The sequence below is a fragment of the Leucopleurus acutus genome (assembly GCF_964270905.1).
Source record: "Leucopleurus acutus genome assembly, chromosome: 2".
Taxonomy (NCBI): domain Eukaryota; kingdom Metazoa; phylum Chordata; class Mammalia; order Artiodactyla; family Delphinidae; genus Leucopleurus; species Leucopleurus acutus.
The window spans coordinates 43456033-43475447 of NC_139143.1; the positions used below are offsets into that span (position 1 = coordinate 43456033).

Genomic DNA, 19415 nt, shown 5'->3' on the forward strand with positions numbered 1-19415 from the left:
TTTATGAATGAGATGAAGCGACTTACTAAAGCTCACCTGGTCCAGAGCTTTTTAAAAAGAATCCGTTTCAGATTATTTTGAACTCTGGATACATGGCAAGTGGTGAATAAAGACAGTGCTCCAGATAGGCAATAAGCAAGAGGGAATGATGGGTGGGATTTAGAACATCATCTGTTTTTACCTCACTTGTATGCTAAGTCAGTGATAGTGATGATGGTGGTGGTGGGGGTGGTGATGTGGGTGATGACTCCTCCAGTTCATAAGGCCCTCATATCAGAAGGATTTGGAGAGTTCGCCCAATATACCTTCTTTCCTCCTGCTAACGAATGCCTGATTCATTCCTGAAAGATGCCTATCTTATTTTAGAAAATGCCCCAGGAATCTTGAAACCTCTGTCTCTTTCTGATTTTTAGCCAGAGTTCCCTCCTGTTATGTTTATTCTTTCCCTCCATTTGAAAAATAAATAACTATAGAGCAGCATATAGTTCCCTGAACCACAGTAAAAATAAGTTAAAGGAAGCAAACAGAAGTAAACTCTATGGTCATGGACAACAAGAGATTGATGATAAATGGCAATCTGGGTTTGGGGATAGAGAAGCTGGAAATAGCTGGTTCAGCCTTCACGGAGACAGAAACACCATATTCACTCTGATCCCTTTGTTTTCAAGTTCCGGGACTCACGGCTTGGGTGAAGTTGAGTCACTTGGAGAGCATGCCAAAGCCTACTTGTTAATTTGGACTTTTATCTGCAGCAAGCTCTCTCCGATTTCTTCAGAGCTGAACTGGGTGAGCTCTTGGCTGCCAACCCTGTCTACATTTGCTCCCTTTGAGAAGGAAGGAATAAGACCCAGAAGGAATAATTCTGTCATTTATCGACTATCTATGCTATGTCAAGCACTAAGCTTTAGATTTTTTTATATCACTTGTTCATCTTAATAATCTTGAAAGCCTGGTATTATTATACCCATTTTACAGATGAGAACTCTGAGGTTCAAAAATTAAAGTGTCATCCCCACGGTTCCCTCATTGGTAAGTGATGGAGGTAACCTGAGCCCAGATCTATAGGCTCCATAGTCACTCACGTGAAGAAAAGAGCATGGGAGCACTGTATCTGCCTTCCTTCTTAGACTCTGATTGCGGTATACGTGCTTTCTCCTGCCCATGCCCCTGGTTCTCCCCCTCCTCTAGGTTATGAACCTACAGCTTCATATTCTGACAGTATGATCCTTTTCTTCCTACAAAATGATCATGGATCGAGGATGAACTGGTTCATCTCACATATTTACACATATTCAAATTCTTCACCTCCGGCTCTAACTCATAACATCAAGTAGGGCCTGCTCTCCAGTCTTTCACTTGCTCTTCTTGCATGCAATAAACACCAACTTATGCACGCCTACATACGCCCAGGGTGGCATCTGTCATACCACACTTCCCACTATGGAGGGGGCCACCTAAGAGGTGACTGGGTCCATCCCTTGGCCTCTGTGTAGGATAGTGCGTGGGCCTGGAGAACTCTCAGGGTGGCATATGAGTGGTGATTCAGAGGAGTGGCTGCCAACGCATCTGAAGGCACAGACCCCACCGGGCTAGGCTGAGGAGGGGCCAGCTCCTGTATTTGGCAGATGGTTTGTTTCCGGCAGCAGCAAGACTACAGCAGGCAGGGGATAGTGGAGAAATAAGGCCATGTGAAAGTAGAGTTGTCACTGTGGTTTTTAAACTCATATTTCTGCCTAAAATCCTTCAAAGGGGATAAGAACAACCCTGACCCCACTCTCACCTCTCCCCCAATCAGTTCCAGCTGAATGAAGAGCAGTCCTACCTGGGACAGGAAGATGGATACAACTCAGGACAGTGGATGTCCTCACTACCTCCCCTTGATGTTCTTCAAAATGAGGACAACCAGGTTTGGATTTATTATCCTATTCTTGAATCCCAAAGACCATCCTTAGAGCAAAACATGCTCTTTGAAGGCCAAGGACATGGGGAAGCATGGTATCTTTAAATAACAAGGGGACGGAGTATCTCAAATTGGGTGACGTGGGGAACCAGGCAGGATGAAAATACAGAGCAGGAGGGCAGGCTGTGTGTAACTCTGCTTTGTCTGGGAGAGAAATTGCCTTCACCAGGGAGTGGGATTTAACAGGATGTGGCCCTGACCAACCTGTTAGTGGGGCTTGTGTTAATGCCAAGGCCCCAGATTCCTACCAAGTCTTACTTCATAGCTGGCCCCAAGTTTCCCTATTTATCAGGGAAATTAATAAATAATAAAGTGAGCATTCTTTAGGTTGTGTCTTGGGAAGCAGTTCAACCAAATACAGCATGTCTGACCAGTATGGCAGGAGGGGGTCTTCTCTCTCTGGGGGGTGTCTGTGATAAGATGTGGCTCAGACAGTCATGGGTGACCCTATTGGCTGTGACAGGCCAGGTCCTCACCCAGGGCCAGGAGTAAGGCATCAGCTTTTGGGTGTGTGTGTGAGAGTGTACGTAGAAACTGTCACAACCACATCCCACATGCCATAGCAGGGCGCAACCATTTGTTGTCCTTACCTTAACCTCCTCACCACTTGCAGAGATACTGAGCCTTGATGTGCTGGGTCCTTAAGGACACAGCCCAGAAACGCTCAGCAGACCTAAAGGTCACTTTTTCAACCCGGTTCCCTTTATCTGCCCCTCACATCCGGGGACCTTGGACTCCAACCAGGTCACGTCTCTGAATAACATTAATTTCTTAAGGGGAAGCAGGGGTCACGCCCAGCCATGTCTGATCTCCAAGCTTGTATTCACAAGCCCACACCACCTACCCACAGTACGCCCTTCCAGCATGTGCTCAAGGTGCATAACTTGGTCAGGGAATTTGGGATTAAAAATGAGTTATTATATTGCTACTTTCCCAAACTAAGTAAAAACCCACAACACTAAATACGATCCTGAACAACGTTTAATCTCTGATGTTTCGGAAGACACTTTAGATCTTGAAGAGCTTTAGGGCTGGACCTTTGCTGGTGACTCCTTAGGAAGCTGAGTGGAGGGACAAAGGGACCGCTGGAGGGGAGGGTCATGCGGCATGGGAGCGGCATCAGGCGCTCCAGCTCTGATCTCAGTTCTGTTACTAACAGCAGAGTGACCACGATGAGTCACTTCCCTTCCCCATCAGGGTGGGACTAGAGTGTCTCTAAGGCCCCTCCCAGCTCTGATATTCTATGAATAATTAGCAGAGCATGCACTGTGCTGATTTCCCATAGGAATTGAGGAAATCAAAAAACAACTTGCAATCGTGTAGACAAAGGCCTGTAAGAGTCCCTCGGTATTTACAAAGCCTCTGGGCTTGGGCTCCCATCTCACTGTTGGCCCAGCCCTGGGGTCACTGTGCAGACTGAGATCCGGAGCAGGAAGGATAGGCACATCAGAGTCAGGGACCACCGTAGTTTATTACTGAATTTAACAAGCCCACAGACAAGGCCCTCTCCAGTGGAGGTGTGCAGTGTGGGCACTCATCCTGACTTCTCAGGCCAGCAAAAGCTCTCCTGGTATCAGTCAACCAAGAGTTTTTAGTGACAGGGATGTGTCTGGTCCTTGGGACTAGGGACAGAGAGAAGGCAGCAGATGATGAGATAACAAACCAACTCCTTGGCCGCAGGCCCCTATCCGGGAGGCCAGAAGTGAGAGGGGAATCCAGCAAGGTCTGTGCCAGTCTCCACCCACTGCAGGGGTTCTGGGAGACCCACATTTCATGTGATCCTGCATTTGCCTAGTGTCACGGGTACATCCATTGTCCCATTTGACTTTTTTTTCTCAGGCTTAGCCACCCCTCTGCACTCAGCTCTGGCTTGCCTGAGCTCTACTCGATGTAAGGAAGTTTCCAACAAGTGAGGAATTCTGAGCAATGACTCTGTCATATAAATAGCTTCGGTGATAGACACAGCCTATACCACACACACACCCTCCTGTGGAAATCATCTTCAGGGTGGTTCACGCAGGCGCTCATTGGTACAGCCACTCTGAATAGAAATGTGTGCTCCAATCTCTCCCTCGGAGAGAAGGGGACACTGCAGAGAAGCCGACCCCTGCCCAGCCCCTGACTTGTGAGGTGGGATAGACTAAGTGGAGCCCTGGGTCTCTTCTCGAATAACGGGGTGCGGGAGGGGTTGTGTGGGGGTGCTGGTGGCCAGTGCCTACTTCTTCAACAGGCCCAGCTTCTTGAGAGCCTCCCTTCTTTTTTCATCAGACACGCCTTTTGGGGAGATCTTGACACTGACACAGTGGGATCGAGGCAGCATGTCACGGCTCTGTCCTTGGTAAGACAGGCGCTTGGAACCCAGCTCATGCTCCGGGTCGGCCAACTTGCCCACCTGGATACCCTCGAAGTCCTTCCTGGTGCCCAAGGAGGCCGGGCGCGGCCGGGAGTTACGCAAGACGTTGGGTGAGATCTTGTCCAAGAAGGCTTTTCCCAGAGAGGTGCTGGTTTTGGGGCTGCAATCTTTCTCTGCTGAGAGGTAGCTGCTCAGCCCCACGCCTGAACGTTCCAGCGTGTTGGACTTGAAGTTCATCTGTCTCAGGCCAGGGATGCTGCTCTCCTGGAGAGTCAGCCCAGAGTCTGGCTTCGGCTGAGTGAGGGGACTGTTTGCCCGTGGGGCCCTAGGGATAGGAATTGGCATGGATTTGTCAGCTGGAACTTTCCCTGGAGTGGGTTCCTGGGCAGGAACCAAAACATTGCCTGGAGAAGATGGCTGAGCTGGAGCCAGACCCGGAGCTTTCACTGGAGAAGGTCCCCACATTGGTGCAGGTGCTGGAGCCTTTCCTGTCGCTGCTGAGACCTGACCTGGAATCACAGGCGGAGCCGGGGAGGGGGCCTGCGTGCGAGTCTCCCTGAGCCTGACGGAGGGCCTACTTAAGTGGGTGCTGGCCTCATCTTGGTCCTGGGGCAGCCCCAGCTTCTCCAGCGCTTCCCTGCGTGCTCTCCTCTGCTCCTGCAGTGATGACGAGGTGGGGCCCGAGTCTCCAGGGCCAGCCTCCGAGTGGCAAGACAGCCGGTTCTGGGGATCACTGTGGAAACCACCCCGGCTACTCTTCAGAACAATATTTGGTGGCAGCTTCCGTGGCTTAGGGGCTGTGAGGGGAGCCAGCCGGGCATGTGGACCCCCCTCTGATGGGACAGGAACATCTTCAGCTTTTGCATTCTGAGAGGACACAGAGGGAGGAGGCCGAGGCTGTCCAGGTTCCCCGGTTGAGCCTTCCTCATTGGCTTTCTGGGACATGGCCTCTGAAGTGGTCTCCCTTTTTTGCTGGAGGCTGAGTGACGTGTGGACCTGGGGCCTGGGACTCAGCTCCCCTGGCTGTCTGGGCAGGCCGTGTTGCCCACGCTGCTCCGGCTGGGTGTCCCGGAAGGCCTCTGGTGGGGGGATGAAAGCCCTGTCCAGATCAAGGGCAGCGTCCCGGGGGCCCGTCGGTGCCTGGGGGGGCTCACTGCTCTGGCCCACCTGCTCTTTCTCAGGCCCTGGGCCAAGCCCGTCAGATACCCCTGGGGTGTGGCTGTTAGTCTGTGTGGTGCTTTTTCTGAGGATCTGGTCTCTGCCGATGTGGATATTTCTGGGGAGGCTGCAGGAGCTAGACCTGAGGCCCAGGCTTTGAGGCTCGGGCAGATGAGACAAGCTGAATGGAGTCACTCTTTTTGGCTCTGTTCCTTGCTGAACGGTCTCTTTCGGACGTCCTGTGAGGGTCGGGAAAACAGGCAAAGAAGAGTGCGTGGTGAGAACCCTGCTGCCAGGGGGAAAGAAAACACCTCCCAGACTCTGATCTCTAATTAGCAATGGATGGGTTTTGTTTTTTGCGGTTTCTTTGCTCTTAAAGGGCAGAACTCTTGTTTGGATGTCATTTAGACTAACAGATCAGTACTAGCAGTTTCCCTTCAACCAAGGATTAATGTTTCCTGATGGCTGGGGAAAGGGCAGCCCCAGACAGCTCCATGTTCCTGACTCAGGCTCTTTCTAACCCTCTACAGAGGCAGGGTTGGTTGGGGTTCAGCACAGTCCCTCTAGCTATCCTGGGGCCCTCAGGTAACAGAGCCCAGTGGGAGCATTCAGCATTGAACATGGTCAACAGGTGATTTGCTCTTGCCGGACCAGGCTTCTGCCTTCTTCTGCCTTCACTTTCTATAGGCACCTGGATGATTCTGTAACGGCCACAGCTGTCCCCACACCACAGAGTGACAGGGGCTCTTTTCTTCCAGGGAGTAAGCACGCGTATCAGGCCCACTGGACCAGGAAATCAGCACCAGGCAGCAGAGGAAGCCCCACGTCCCCACTTCCTCCTCTATCTCAGGGAGGGTCTAACACATTGTCAATAAATATTTGCTAAATGAATGAATAAGTGATCACAGTCCTGATACCAATGGGTCTGTCTTCAGGAGTAAAATGCCCCGCTCACCCTGGGGCATATTGCCCTGCACTCATGGCCACACTTACGTGTCATCTTGTTTCCCGTCTACTGAGCCTCAACGCCACTCCATACTCTCTCACAAGGCCCTTGAGACGTCACCCACTGAAGTTAAGGGAGCCCTTCCCTCTTCTTATCTCCTGCAGCCTCATCCTCTGGGTCACCCAGATTAGCTCCACAGACTGAGTTTTTCCAGAGCCAACCACCCACCCCTCCCTGAATCTCTCCCTCACCTCTGTGGTCATATTGCTTTAGAATTTCTCCATAAGAGGATGGGTGCTGGTCAAACCCCTTTCCCTCCCAGGCCTCTGATACTTCATAGAAAGACATAGAAGGCTGGCTTGTCGGCAATCCCTCCTTCCCTGCAGGGACAACAAGGCTTTATTCCAGCCATGAGAATGCAGAGGAGAGCATTTGTTCCTTCTTCTGCCTGTGACCCTTAGAGCAGAGGGCAGACAAGATGGAGAGTGGCCAGAGGATGTACTGCTTTTTTGGGGGTTTTATTTTTTGTTTTTTTTGTTTTTGGCCTCACAGCATGTGGGCAGGATCTTAGTTCCCCGACCTGGGATCGAACCCGTGCCCTCTGCAGTGGAAGCACAGAGTCCTAACCGCTGGACCTCCAAGGAAGTCCCCTTTTTTGATTTTTTTAGACACTCTCTCTTACCCTGGGCGGCAGGCTGGGTCATGGGCAGTGTTCGGGGACCTCGGGGAGTTGTGGCTTGACCAGATTTGTCAGTGGACAGTCCACTGTCAGCCTCGGTGTCCAATGAGCCAATGGTTTTCTCTAAGAAGAGCAGACACTCCTTCTCTTCAGCGGACAGGAAGTCGTAGCTGCTGTCACTCTAGAGTGAGGAGAGGGTGCTGTGAGAGGTAGCTCCCCAGAAACTGGCGGGGCCTGAGAACCACCCTGCACTGGGAAGGATTGCTGAAGAGCTGGGAACCTCTCCATCATGCCACTCTGCAGACCTGCTGGAGCTGCTTCCTGAAACTGCAGGCACCAAGGAGGGCAGAGACTGTCGGGCTGCTGTCCCAGTAACACCCAGCCGGGCAGGCAGATGGCAAATGACCTTTCTTTTGTTCACTCCTGGGTGGAATGCTTAGGGGCAAAGATCAGAAGCAGTCCCAGGTTCTAATTCCACTTCTTCTGTGTAACCTATGTCAAGTATCTCATTTCGCGTGTCTCCAATGTTGTTCTAAACTATATGGGCAGCATAATGATTTGACCTTAAACTTGAATGGTATTGCTTTTAACTTTTCAAAGTACTTCTGCATTCTTGATCTGGCATGTCAAGGACAGTATGAGGACAAACAGGAAAGACAGCCGATTTATCATGACTAGTCACAGATCAATTTACTAAGTAATTTACACTTGACTTTGAAATGCATTCCATACAGGATTTTTTTTTCCCTTTTGTGTATTTACTTTCTTGATAGCATTTGGCTCTGGCTAACATTAAAAAACGTGTGCATTTATTTCTTAAGCAAATATTAACTTAAGGGAGGAAGGTGGAGAAACTGGTATGGGGTGAGGGGAAAGCAACTTAGTATTAAATATTAAGTAGAAATTAAAATAAATCATTTTCATTATGAGAAAGCACATAGGAGTGTTTGGGAGAACAGGTGAGGCCGTTTCAGATGGTTACTGCCTATGTTCTACAAGGCTAGGAAGGTCCATGGGATAATCACTCTCCAAAGTTGAAGGTTGAAGGGAGGACCAAAAGGGCAGATGGGAATATAGGAAATTTGGCCTGAGTCCCTTCCTGCCGTCTCTACCCCTCTTCCTAATATTGGAGATACTTCAGAGTTATATATTTTCCAGACCCACTCAGATGTCCAGGAAAGATTTTGAGAAAGCCCTAAAAATATCTTAGGGGGAGGGGAGATGGTTGTTGGAATAACTTCTCCAGTTCCCCAGGCTCCTTAAAGAATCATCTGTCAGTTGATTGAGGGAGGCTTACATGGTAAAGGGAAGTCCAGAATACAGCCCTTGGAAGCCTTGATGCAGACCCCAGAGGTTCCCTAAACAAAACCTTCTCTACTGCCCTCTTCTTACTAAAATAGTCTTCCAAAACTCCAATTCTGAATTTCTCCTTTATGGATGACTCACTTTGAAAACCTTTAATCCCTGTCACATTCTGTGTCCAGTGGCATGTAACTACTCATGTTGGCTTCTGCTTAACAGAAACTGAACATGGTCTGTGAGGTCCCATCATCTAGGGTTAAAAAGAAATTATCTACAGATTGTCTGCACTTTAGGTTTTTTGTGTGTTGTGTGCTGCTTTTTCTACTTCATTTTTACATATCAAAACTCACCGACTATATCAAACATCTTTGACATTCAGTAGAGATCATTACGATCCTTAAATTATCAAATACCTCTACGTATAGGATATAGAACAATAAAGTATAAATTCTCAAGGGTTATTATGTATGTGATGAGTACCCAAAACAAAGGAATGCTTACATTTGGACATAGGACAGATTTACTCTGTCACACCAACCTTATAAGAATTGAGATTTAAATTCATGCCCAGAAAAATTACAATTTATTACATGTCACTCACAAATAGTTAAACACAGGGACTTTGGAAAATTCTCAGTCTCTACTTACAGATAGGCTATTTCTTTTCTACATAGAAGCACGTGCTAAGTGCTTTACATGCATTTCATTTACGCACCTCAAGAACCCTATGAATTTGGTGTTAATATTATGCCCATCTTAAAACTGAAACTGAAGCTTAGAGAAATTAAGTAATTTGTCCAAGGTCATAGAGCTTATAAGTAGAGAACCCAGATCTGTTTGGCTCCAGAACCCAGGCTCTTAACTGCTCCGTGCTCTTTGATCTTTGTAAAAGATGGAAGTAACGCTGTTCTTTGCAGAGGACTTCAGGAATCCACGTGCTACAAGGATCTACGTTCTAGTTTCCACCGTGACCTCAGATCACTGACCCACTCTCTCATCTCAATTAAACCACCCAACCTAATGAAAACTGGGAAAAACTCTCATTTGTCCTATTACTCTCTGGGGTTGTTCCACTCTATTCTCTGTAGAACCAGGGGTGACTCAGAGGCAGAATACCAACTGGTGTGATTCACTCCCTGACAAGGAAGATGAAAGACAAGGAACAGTGAGCAAGGATGGTGGTGGGTAGGGCAGGGCAGGGCAGGGGTGCGGAGAGCGGGCCAGGCTGCAGACAGAGAGTACGTACAGATCCAGAGAGGGTGGAGGTGGTGCTCATCATGCTATCGCAGCTGCCAATGTGGGTCACGGGTTCCAAGCCAGGCCCTGCTGGCCACAGCTCTCTCTCGGGCATCGCCTGAAGCAAGGTGCAGGGGTGGTGAAAGGGGCTCTCAGAGGGGAAGCGAAGGGAAGCGAAGAATGTCCCAGGCCGGGCCTGAAAAGAGAAGAATCAAAGCCACGTGTGAGCTGAGCCAGGCTCCAGCGAGGCTCTGCCCAGGCCCTGGAGCAGCATGGCAGCAGGGACACCAAGCAAACAGAGAGCTGGAAGGGGCCATGCTCAGCCATGACCCAAACCCAAACCCCCAGCCTGCAGGGGGACACATAAGCTGGACATGTAAGGACGCATAAGCTGGCTTACATACATGCAGAAGGTCAGACTTAGGTGGTGAAGAAGCAGTCTAGTCAGAAAAGAGATTCCATCATTTCTCTTGGTCATGTTTTTTCTCTGAACCAGGGAGCTTAACCTACATTTTCATTACTATAAACACTACATATTACAGGAGTTAAAGCTTGGGTTCTGGAGGTAGCTGGATCTGGGTTCAAATTCCAGTTCCACCATTTAAAGTGTTGTGACGAGGCAAATTACTCTTTGAATCTGTTTTTCTTCATTAAATAGGGTTAATAGTAAGACTAAATGAGAACCGATAGCACAGTTTAGTTTGTAGTAAGTAAGCAAACACTTAAGGAATAAATGAGTAACTACTACTGTTTTTGTAATAAGAAAAAGACAAGATCCATCTCGGATCAAAGTAGACTGAAGCAAGGGAAATAAAAGCTTTCTTTAAAAAAAAGGAACAGGGCCCGTAATAGTACCTACCTTAAAGGGTTTTCGTGACTATAGAATGAAATAGTCCATGGAAAACACTTTGTGCAGTGCACGGCCCTGTAACAGTCAGCTGCTACCATAGCCACATCATCAGCACCATCACAATGACCCCCACCCCAGCCACCGTCATCCCCTAGTCTGGGAGGGATGTGCATGGCACCCCAGTGGTGGACGGAAACCCAGTTTCCCTCTTGTGTATCACCCTCCTGATGTTGCATTTATTCCCAATGAGATTCCCTAATCTGTGTCAAATGGACAAGAGCAATGTTCTAGGTAGCTTTCTCCCAACTGCAACTCATAGGGAAAGAACAGTTTCAAGTTCATCGTGCCAACAGAAATAGCAAAGGAAGGTAGTGTCATCTTCCTTCAGGGAATCCCAGGGATTTTCATATTCCTGTTTGTGGGAAAAACTCCACCAGAGCTGGAAAGGCCAAAGGTGACTCTCCTATGCTCAAATGAAATTCTAGAAGAATTAAGATTAAAAGACAGTTCTAAGATCAAGTAGGGACCTGGGGGAAGAGCTAGAATTAGAGTATACTTTGTCTGATTCTGAATCCATATTTTCCCCACAATGCCATGCTTTATTTTCTACCATCTTTCCCACCTTCTGAATGCTAGGTAAAATGTCCTGGAAGATTGGGTTTTATTTGAGATCTTGAGACTTGGGCTTTAGATTCCAAGGCGGGTTGTCTTTTTTGCCTCTGCCAATAATTGCTTCCAGTGCCAAAGTCAGGTTTGGGCTGTGCTGGGTGAATCAGTCTGCCAACCACCTAGAGTTGACAGACACAAGGCCTCACAGAGCTCCCCTCCTGCTTGGGAGGAGACCGTCAACTGGGGCAGGTAGGGAGGGGGCAGGACAATGGGGAAGGAAGAGGTAAGATCCGTTATGGGCAAGACACATGTAGTTCACATGGGTCCAAAGACTCTCAGGAGAGAGAGGGAGAACCAGAGGGGACAGAGATACCAAAGAAACCCAGTGATAAATCAACATGGGGTAAGATAACTCCTGGGATTCCTTCATGAGGTTAGTTCCCCATTATCCAGAATCCCAAAGAAACAGAAATGTGAGAAGTCATGTGGATGAAGTTCAGTCACCTCAGCTAGCCTCTCCGTTAATGACTGTCTAGGTTCCAAAAGTACTGACTCATTCCTAACATTCTGAAGGGTTGAGACCACTACAACGAAGAGGATCCATTTCTCGTTAGCCTAGGCACACAGAAGGCACTCAAAAAACGCTGATGAATAAACGTCATTTGTTCTAGTGTCTACTGAGTTGACACTAGAACTCAGTAGACACTAGAACTAGTTGAACTGTTGGAAGGTCTCTTTTTTGGCTTCTACCCTATTACTGTAAGCTCTTTTAAAAAATTTTTTAAAAATACATTTACTTATTTATTTATTTTTTGGTGCATTGGGTCTTTGTTGCTACACGCGGGCTTTCTCTAGTTGTGGTGAGCGGGGGCTACTCTTCGTTGCAGTGCGCGGGCTTCTCATTGCAGTGGCTTCCCTTGTTGTGGAGCATGGGCTCTAGGCATGTGGGCTTCACTAGCTGCAGCACACGGGCTTAGCTGCTCTGCGGCATGTGGGATCTTCCTGGACCAGGGCTCGAACTCATGTCCGGCAGGCAGATTCTTAACCACTGTGCCACCAGGGAAGCCCCATGTAAGCTCTTTTTTAATATTTTGTTTCCCAGAAAATATATGGCTTAATGGAATTTGGGCAATGCTTTCAGTTACACTAACATTTATGAGTACCTAATAGGCATGGGGCAAGCAAAACTTTGTTAAGACAAAGGTATTGTTTCCAAGAAGTCAGTGCAGATCCAAGGGTCTGTTTTTTGGCTCTAGTTTTCCTATCTGTTACACTGGGGCAGTAACTATTAAAAGTGACGCACTGTAGAATGTTCTCTGTGAATGGATGAGCAGATGCTGCCTTTCCCTTTCAGAGAAAAATGACTACCCTTGTTCTTCCAAGCACAGTTCGGACTTTACAGTGGTGTGCTAGCCTCTCCTCCCTCCCAGGGCAGCCTAACACATTCTCACTTTGGAACAAAGGATGGCCTGAAGCAGCTGGAAGAGATAGAAACAATATGCTTTAAAAAACATACCAGGGTATAGCTTACAAAGTGTTTTCAGATAACCTGATACCTTAGGCAGGATGTGGCATTTTCTCCATTTGACAGATGCAAAAGCTGGGGCTCTTTCTACCTCCCCTTCCTATGGGAAATAGGAAATGATTTATAACTGCATCTATTGGGCAGCCTGTGGCTCCCAGCCCTTCTAGAGGGCATTACAGCAGCTGTCCAGAGGCAAGAGGGCCGGGTACCTAAAGAAGGGCCACTGGCCACGTCTGACTAAACACTGAAAGTCCTAAGACCACTCTTCTCTGATTCAGATTTATGCATCCAGGCCAGCTTTTTGTCCCCACAATAGCTATTTCCAGAATAAGGGAAAGACACCAAATGCCACTGAACCTCAAGTCATAGGCACAACAAAACCACTGCAGAGATTAACCTGAACCTGAAACCGAAGCTGAATGAGCTCTAAGGTGCTCACACCTCATCTCCACACCTAGTGTCCTGACCCGAAAAGTCTGAACCATAAAGACGTCTTCTCTTCTTCTCACCACCCTCTCCTTCCCTCACCAGTCTGACCTGACCTGGAGGCTGCATTTCCTTCCACCAACTTTACAACCTTGAAACTTGGGGGCTATTTCAGGGCAGCCATTGAAACCTGAGGTATTTCTACTTGATAAGAAGCCTGAACAGCATGCAAAACACTCAAGGTGAGAGTTCTGTATTTTTTAACCCTTGACCTCTTTGGGCAGCTTGAGGGGAGGAGGGAACAGGTTAAGAAATGTGCACAGCCTATATCGGGGCCACCCATGCAAAGGTACATTAAATATTAACTACTCCCTGAAACCAGTCAAGCCTTGGAGGAGAGTAAATAAATGGCGTGTGGAACTCTGGTATCTGGAGGGGGTGGGGTGGGAAGAGGCCTCCAGCTCCACTCCTGTTTGGCTTCTCTGTACCATCTGAACAGACCCAAGGCCCCCTTATCACCCTCTTCCTGTGACCCCATTCCTATATCCTCCAAGAGCTGAGCTCTCTCCCCAGTGGTCAAAGAGGTTTCCTGTTTCTCTTAGACCGGGTGCCTCTGCTTTTTGCTGACCACCCAAAATGTGCCTTGGGCTGGAGAACATCCTAAGGAAAAGGCCAAGAAGACTAAAAGTTGCACTGTGTGTGTATCCCTCTCCACAAGCACATGGGCAATTTTCTGTTTGTGTTTAAGCAATGATATAATCGCCTCTTTCACCAGTGGGTTTGAGGGAGAGGGTGGGTGGAAATATCACCTGCACAGAAGAACTTTGCTCGACACTGCAGCTTACCTTTATTGCTGACGAGGTCGCCATGTATGGCAGCCCTCAGTCAGTGAGCTTGGCGGGCTGGTTCTGTGGTGTGGGCTGAGCTAAATAAAGCCTAAAGCTTCAGTTGCTAGGACGAAACCCAGTATATTCACTCAGGGCTTGTGTGCCAGGCCCTGGGATCCTGGCACTGGGTCTTCCCACTTCCCTCTTTCTGGAAGCAGGAGGAAAAGGGGAGAAGTTAGGGACCAGAGTGTTAATCCCCACAAGCTGGATGGCGGAGAGCTGACTTGCTACTCTGACTTGACTTCTACACCCAGCGTCCTTGTGCAGGGAATCCGGCCACACATACTGCCAACTGGGACACCCGAAGGAAGTCAAAGCAAAATCACAACACTGGTCTGGTTCTCCTCTCTGGACTCTGCCACAATGCTTTGGCCTGAGCCCCACTCGGAATTCCTACTAGACTCAACATGTTACCGTGAAATATTAATGTAGGTGAGGCCCCGGCACAGTTGAGTAGCTTCCTGTTTGCCAATCCCTGTGTCTATTCACAGGCAAAGTCAGAAATTTAATGAAGCTGAACTCAAATAGGCTTGACTTTGCAACTAGACTATCCGTGGGTTTTCCGAAGATGAGCTGGTAGCCTGAGCTGGCATTTTCCCAATGTAACCAAATCTCACACACCCTTACAAAAACATAGCACAGCTCACACCCTACACACCCATCCACAAAGAGCTCCATTATCACACTACCATTACTGAACACACACGCGCGCGCGCACACACACACACACACACTGCACCCTTCATTTAAATAACAATAGACATTGAGTTCATAAAGCCATGAGAAATTTGCCTGTTAGAATGGAAAACCAAAGCACTTTTCTTTCCCAGGCGATTTTCCATTTTGACCTCCTCTAACAATTCTCTTCCAAAATCACAGTGCAACTTCAATGATTCAGAGATGGAAATTTCTAAAACAAATCTGTTTTCTTGTTGTCAGCACAATATGCTCATCCAACCTAAACAGGCAGATGGAAAAAAAAAATGTGTCTCAGCCTGGGTCTCCACTAAAACACTCCAATCTCAAGAAGCTACCAACTCACTCTGATCCCGTACTGGACACAGGGAGTTGAGGAACAGAGAGGAAAGACCCCCACCTGGTGTATAAAGGGCTCCCCCCTTGCTGCAGAATAAGCAATAGTTAGTTGGTTAGGAATTAACTCACCTTCACTGGGCGGGGGGCTGAAGAGAGGAAAGGAATACCCTTATATTTCAAAGGGCAGAGACGGAGACAGAGACTGCTTCCCCTGCTTCCTACTGTTTTCTTCTTTTGACCTCTCCCTGACTTACCTAGACAGGTAAAATCTTCATCCGCGCTGCCTCACCCCACCCTGGCAACTGACACTCAGCCAATCCCAGCCCTCCCTCCCTACTTCTCATTCCAGCTGTTTATCCAGGGAGGGCGTGGGAGGGGATGGCGCAGGGCGGTGCTGCTCTCACTTAGCCAATCGTCTCTTGCCCTCCCTTCCTCGTTGAGAGCCAATAATGAGCCTTTAATAATAGAGGAGGGCTGGAAGGAGGGGGACCGGTTTGGGCTGAGACTGGACGGAAGGAGAGTCGGCATGTTATTTAAAAAAAATATATTGTTATAAAGAAACACAGTCCACTAGGCAGTATGCTTTTCCGTGTGTCTGTTTGAAACTTGATTTTCTATCTATAACTGCCTTCTTCCTCTCGAAGTATTCCCCTGAGTTCTGCAAGTTAAAATCCTTTATGGCCAGTTTTGCTACTCGCTTTTTTAGCTTTTCAGAGTCACTGTCATCCTCAAGCTTTTTCCTAGCGGCTCATAATCCTAGCAACTCCACTCAGGACCACAGAAAAAAGGCGTCTAAGGCAAGAGATGCTGGCACTGAGACAACCATTGCCCTACAGTTTGCCAACGACCTTCTTGGCCTCATTTACTTCTGGGGGAAATAAAATCATTTTCTCCCCCAAGAGGTCCCTGTCCTGATGAAAAAGCGACTGGACAGCCTTGAGGGAGGGAACATGCGTGCTGTCATTTGGGTCTCTGGTCCCTTTTAGCTGTGCATGGAAGGTAGCAATGAATATTAAGAAATAAAAACAAAAGAAGCTACCAACCAGTTTAGCAACTCCTATCTCCTTCCAGTAGCAGATTTCTGGCACCTGTAGTTAAAACAACCAGAAGAGAGTAAGGAGAAGAGAGTAGTTGGAAGAACCCAATGCTTTCAGGAAGGAATCTTCCTCCAGGAATGGAAGCCACTTTTACCAGATGTGCCTTTTGCTTGGAAGCTGGTTTTTCCTGGATATATGTTATCCTCAATACCAGAGGGCAGAGAGAAAAATTAAAATCAAGGCACATAGTAATTGCCAACATTTATTAAGCTCTTGCTATGCACTGGGAATTGTGCTGTGCTAAGCATTTTCATGCATCATTTCATTTACTCTTTATCTGAACTTCAGGATGTAGGCACTATTAATATACAAATTTTACAAAGAGGTTAAATAACTTGCTCAAGATCTTGTAGCTATGATGTGGCAGAGCAGGGATTTCAACTCAGGCAGTTTGACATCAAGCTTGCCATCTATCAGTATGATGCCAATCAGCCTCTATTTTGGAGAAAAATCCCAAGTAGGAAACATGAAATACACAGATAATGTGCAGGTCTAATTCTAATAACTAGATTTATCCTGTCTTGTAGCTATTCATGTCTTTTTTTTTTTTTTTGCGGTACGCGGGCCTCTCACTGTTGTGGCCTCTCCCGTTGCGGAGCGCAGGCTCAGCGGCCATGGCTCACGGGCCCAGCCGCTCCGCGGCATGTGGGATCTTCCCGGACCGGGGCACGAACCCATGTCCCCTGCATCGGCAGGCGGACTCTTAACCACTGCGCCACCAGGGAAGCCCTATTCATGTCTTTTATAACAAGATGACACATGGCTTTCATCTTTTCTCTGTGTGGTCTCTGCAATGTGATCATTGCAGAAGTGCAGTGACCCTGGGGCTTAGGTACAGAAGAGGTAGGGCAGGACTAGTGAGGAGAAAGGAGGTTTGAGGAGGCCTGGAATAATTCAGCACCCTATCAGCGGCATGTGGATAACAGAACTGATTGAACATTTAAGGAGGATGACCTCTCTTCCTGATGTGTCATTCAAACATGTATGATGTCATAATACTAACAAAACAGGAAGCTACGAATCAGAAGTTCAATGCAACTAGTGTTACACCCATGGATGGAGTCACTGAAGTTGATCAAGCTTCATAGGTGTGTGATTTGAACATTTGCTAAAAAAATGAATTGACTTGTGAGCATTAACCTCAGAGATGAGAGGAGGCACAGTCTTGTTTGTGAACAGTTTTTCAGTTTATAATAAAAGTAGAATAATTAGGAAGGGCCCCTATCTTTTCCCAGGTAGTAGTAGGGACATAGACAAAATGATCTTTCTGTTACTCTTCCCTTTTTTTTTTTTTTTTTTTTTGTGGTACGCGGGCCTCTCACTGTTGTGGCCTCTCCCGTTGCGGAGCACAGGCTCCGGACGCGCAGGCTCAGCAGCCATGGCTCACGGGCCCAGCCACTCCGCAGCATGTGGGATCTTCCCAGACCGGGGCACGAACCCGTGTCCCCTGCATCGGCAGGCGGACTCTCAACCACTGCACCACCAGGGAAGCTCCTCTTTCCTTTTCTTAACATCTCTTTTTGAAAATTATGAAATATTTCAGATATTCTGGCATAAAACACCACTGTACCTAATACCCAGTTCAAGAAATAGAACATTAACATTACAGTTCAAGCTGCTAACAAACTTTGCTCCCCACTCCTTCCTGCCTCCTCAAAACAGACATACACCCCCAGCTGAAATAAATCACTATTCTGAATTTGGTGTTTTTCATTCTCTATATCTTTAAATGTTTTGCTTGGAATCTTTCTTCGTTTTGATTTGCTTTCTTTATTTTTGGCTTGGAGAAATACCAAGTCTCGGGACTTCCCTGGTGGCGCAGTGGTTAAGAATCCGCCTGCCAATGCAGGGGACACGGGTTCGAGCCCTGGTCCGGGAAGATCCCACATGCCCCGGAGCATCTAAGCCTGCACGCCACAACTACTGAGCCTGCGCTCTAGAGCCCGCGAGCCACAACTACTGAAGCCCATGTGCCTAGAGCCCGTGATCTGCTTCAAGAGAAGCCACCGCAATGAGAAGCTGCTCACCACAGCAAAGAGTAGCCCCCGCGCGCTGCAACTAGAGAAAGCCCGCATACAGCAGTGAAGACCCAACACAGCCAAAAATAAATAAATAAATTTACTAAAAAAAAAAAGAAAGAAAGAAATACCAAGTCTCTTAGTTCCAAGAGAATTGAGAAGGAGGTCTGGACCAGGGGAAAGAGGATTTCCTCTTTCCAAGTCAGAAACCTGAGAGACTAAGGCTCCCTGGTTGATGTAGATCATCATTTGAGGAGCAGTGTGTGTTGTTGCTCTTTGTATATGAATTCCTATTTGATGACCTGACTGTGGAATCTAATTACAGTCCAGCCCACCTGACTCATCTGTGTCCTCACTCCTCCATCCTTGCATGCTGTTGTGGTGCAGTCATCTTCTCGACTGTCCGAAACTAGTTTATTTCCTTTTCTCAGTACCACCTCCCCATTGAGGCAACTCACTTCCCCTACACACAAACACACACACACCACCTTAAAACCAAAATATACCACAGTCATTGGTCAATCTTTCCTCTTTGGGCCCCTTATAAAGTTGGACTCTCTGCAAAATACAGTGGACCTCCACTCTAACCATTCATGATACTTATTCATTCATATTACAGTCACATCCTAGCCGTGCTTTTCTTCTCCTTTTCCTCTCCAAAGGAAAAATGAAGTTACTTTGAACATGTATTATCACTAGCCCTAGGAAATGCTGGGTACCCACTATGTTCATGGTGTAGGGCATGGTACTCTGTGCTGGGTCTCTGAATGTACTTCTGTTGGGGAGAGGGAAGGTTTTATTCTTCGAGTAGTAGCGAAAACTTGCTTTAAAGAGAGAACAGTTGGGAAAGGATTCAGACGAGGATGGTTATAACTTGGCTATAAACTGTGGAATTGATAGGCCAGATTAAGAGATCAAATAGATTAGCAAGTTCTCACCAAACTAATATTAGTGTTAAGCCTAAACTAATTAGATGGGAACTAAAGGGTGTAATTAAGTGGATTTGGATGAAGTTCTGAAATGACTTAATCATTAAGTAGTTGCTGGGAGTAGCTTTTTTTCTCCCTTTTTTTCTTTTTTGAGAGCAGTGTTGGCCCACCTACCATAAAAATTTAGAGGATTCAGTAGTCCTTTTCTTCCCAGTGTTAATGAAAGTCTGAGGGGAGGGCTGAGATCATCTAGTAGCATCAGTGGGTTTTGTAAGGAATGCCAAATCTTAACATGTTCAAAATGGAACCCGTCTTACCTCTGGCCTCTCTCCTCTATCCCCATGCCAGCTAAGTGCAGCCCCCAGACTCAATACTTCACAGCAATCCTCCCATAGCTCCTGTGAG

At 47.5% G+C, this 19415-nt stretch overlaps 1 protein-coding gene across 1 annotated transcript; it reads right to left on the bottom strand.

Annotated features, from left to right (window-relative positions):
* Positions 1-3412: 3412 nt before the first annotated feature.
* LOC309957724 (specifically androgen-regulated gene protein) lies at positions 3413-15177 on the bottom strand. The gene is made up of 4 exons (XM_082833108.1): positions 15096-15177; positions 9645-9830; positions 7100-7277; positions 3413-5710 (listed from the first exon to the last, which is right to left on the bottom strand). The coding sequence occupies exons 2-4, from the start codon at positions 9747-9749 to the stop codon at positions 4176-4178; spliced, it is 1818 nt and encodes a 605-aa protein (XP_082689234.1). The 5' UTR covers positions 9750-9830; positions 15096-15177; the 3' UTR covers positions 3413-4175.
* Positions 15178-19415: the final 4238 nt, after the last annotated feature.

Coding starts and splice junctions, on each gene's coding strand:
- LOC309957724 (XM_082833108.1), bottom strand. CDS start 9,749: ATGCCCGAGAGAGAGCTGTGGCCAGCAGGGCCTGGCTTGGAACCCGTG. Junction 7,278..9,644: donor CCTCCACCCTCTCTGGATCT/GTACGTACTCTC, acceptor TCCTCACTCTAG/AGTGACAGCAGCTACGACTT. Junction 5,711..7,099: donor GACCCAGCCTGCCGCCCAGG/GTAAGAGAGAGT, acceptor CGACCCTCACAG/GACGTCCGAAAGAGACCGTT.